Source organism: Electrophorus electricus, chromosome 8 (genome assembly GCF_013358815.1).
Source record: "Electrophorus electricus isolate fEleEle1 chromosome 8, fEleEle1.pri, whole genome shotgun sequence".
NCBI classification, from domain to species: domain Eukaryota; kingdom Metazoa; phylum Chordata; class Actinopteri; order Gymnotiformes; family Gymnotidae; genus Electrophorus; species Electrophorus electricus.
The window spans coordinates 3,627,267-3,629,909 of record NC_049542.1 but is presented as its reverse complement, the minus strand read 5'-3'; the positions used below and the strand labels follow the sequence as shown (position 1 = coordinate 3,629,909).

The following is a 2,643-nucleotide window of genomic DNA, read 5'->3' as shown; positions in this document are numbered from 1 at the left end:
AACGGGGGTCACGATCATAAATTCGGACTTCCAGTTTGTTTGTTTGTTTTTTTTAAATTCCGTCTGTCCGGTCACGTCTCCGCCACGGCCGGTCCCGATGCAAGAGCGAACCGCGTCGGTCCGTCCCACCCCCTCCTCCCCCCCGACCATTTTCTCCCTCCGCCAATAACGGCGCCCGAGGTGGGAGGCGCATGCAAGCGCAGCCCGGGCGCAGAGCGCGAGCGCACGGCGAGGCTGAGCGGACTCGCCGACTCTCGCGGATCCGCTCCGAAAATCAGGACACGGGGGCGGGGGGCGCTCCGTCTGCACGCGCTCGTGGGCTGTGGAAGGCGTCGGCATCGGCGTCATCGTATTTCATTTCTTTCTTTTAAAAAAAAATATTATTCTTTTTATTTATTTATTTTGCGAAACCGGGACTTGCTGGACCGATAACAGATCGCACGGTGAAAAATAACTGATGGCGTTCAGGTGTCAGCGCCGTTAACTTTCTGGCCGTGTGTTCGTCGCGCTGAACGTCTTGTCTGCAAGAACGAGCCTTGGTCCCCAAAGACGGACGCAAGCCGTTAAAATGCCATGCGGCGCCCGCGCGGGACACCGAGCGTCGGTCGCTGTGAACGTGCGTGCGTCGCGCACCACCGACGGGACCCGGTAAGCGCGCGCGTTCGACGGACGACGACGGGCGCACGGCGCGCGACGGAATCGCTCTTTCTGACACGGCACGTCCGGATTTGACTTGGGTGGGCTCGGGCGACCGGCGGCTCGAAGTTTCCTGTCGCCCGTTCGGCGCGGACGCGAGAGAGTTGAGTGATTTTCCCCCTCTCGGAGTTTGGAGTGCTGGAGGTAAAACGGGAGGCGCAGAGATGCCCCGCCGACTCGGTTTTGCACCGTGATCCTACCGGAATGTAATCGCATGTGTTCCCGGTCAACATGCATAAAAGAGATTTAGGGTATTCAGACACTTTGGAGAGTGATGCTGTTCTCCAGGAGTCGTGAAGTTCACTGTCGCGTGTTTTGCAGCCTCGAAGGACTTATGTGGCTACCACGCGCGACATCCTGCTCGGCGAGGACTCCTGTCTGAACTGCTATTCTATTAAAAACACACAGAGAGAAATTACCTCTTTTTTTTTACAAACCAAAAATGCCTCAGCATTGCGTTAATTATCAATGGACCTGCTTGGTCGACGGTGACGTGCATTGAGGACCAGGGCTCCGAGAAAAGTTGCCCGCGCGTGAACACGTGCCCAGGCGAGGTAAGCGGCGCCTGCCGGCGGACCGGTTTCCGCGCGCGTGCACTTATTTTCACCTCGCTCGGATGTTTTTTCAAAAACATGCGAGTTATTCAAGAGGGTGATAAACTGTTCTTGCTGTGGAAACGGTGCCGTGGCTCTTTACTAACGGCGCACGCACACGCGCGCGCGCGCGCACACACACACACACACACACACACACACACACACACACACACATTTTTATCATGTCATGAATATCTAACATCCCTATAACTAAATCGATGTACTTGTACCAGAGAACCTATAAATACCACCAGTGTGGTTAACAACTCTCTTTTGTTTAAGCATAAAGTGTGTGTGTGTGTGTGTGTCCGTGTCCCCGTCCACAGTGGCCTGTGCTCTGACACTATGCTATAGCGCTGGTATGGGAGTTACAGGCTGAGCGTCACCCCTGCCTGCCGTCCCTGTGTCACGCCGTCGCGCCGGCTGTCCACATGCAGGCCAAGAAACGTTACCTGCTGGTGTCGGCGGGGGCGTGCGCGTTGCTTCTAGCCTACGCCTGGACCCTGCGCGTGGCCGAGCTCCACACCCGCCTCCCCCAGGGCCCGGTGCTGCCGGCCCCCCCGCCGCTGCGGTCCTACCTGGAGGGGGCGGAGCATGAGGAGGACGGTCCCCTCCTCTTGCACCAACACACCTCCCCCCGCGAGCGCCGCGACGTCCACCGGAACATGTACAAGAGCCGACGATGCCGTATGGAGACCTGCTTCGACTTCTCCCGCTGCCGCCACGCCTTCCGCGTCTACGTGCACCCGCCGGCGAGGGGCGAGGCCACGTCGGAGGGCTACCGCAAGGTGCTGGCCGCCATTGAGGAGTCGCGGTACCGCACACGCGACCCGGCCGAAGCCTGCCTCTTCGTGCTCGGCGTAGACACGCTGGACCGGGACCGGCTGTCGCCGCAGTACGTCCCCGATGCAGGGGGCCGCATCCGGGCGCTGCCGCTCTGGAACGAGGGGCGCAACCACCTGGTCTTCAACCTCTACTCGGGCACCTGGCCTGACTACGCCGAGGATCTGGGCTTCGACGCCGGACACGCCATGCTGGCCAAGGCCAGCGCCGACGCAGGGAACTTCCGACCCGGCTTCGATGTCTCCATCCCGCTGTTCCCCAGGGAGCACCCCCTGAAGGGCGGCGGGAGGGGCCGGCTGACGACCAACGACGTGCCGCCCGCCCGGAGGTACCTGCTGGTGTTCAAGGGGAAGCGCTACCTCACCGGCATCGGCTCAGAGACCCGGAACGCTCTGCACCACGTCCACAATGGGGACGACGTGATCCTGCTGACCACCTGCAGGCATGGAAAGGACTGGGAGAAGCACAAGGACGGCCGCTGCGACCGGGACAACGAGGAATACGGAAA

At 60.3% G+C, this 2,643-nt stretch overlaps 1 protein-coding gene across 2 annotated transcripts in view; it reads left to right on the top strand.

Annotated features, from left to right (window-relative positions):
• The first annotated feature begins 676 nt into the window (after positions 1 to 676).
• The window catches only part of LOC113591687 (exostosin-1), a 116,094-nt gene continuing 114,127 nt past the window's right edge, over positions 677 to 2,643 (top strand). For both annotated transcript variants that reach the window (XM_035529207.1, XM_035529206.1), the window contains exons 1-2: positions 677 to 1,250; positions 1,619 to 2,643. In XM_035529207.1, coding sequence (XP_035385100.1) covers positions 1,724 to 2,643 — 920 coding nt within the window. In that variant the 5' untranslated portion in view covers positions 677 to 1,250; positions 1,619 to 1,723. The remainder of the gene's footprint in view (positions 1,251 to 1,618) is intronic.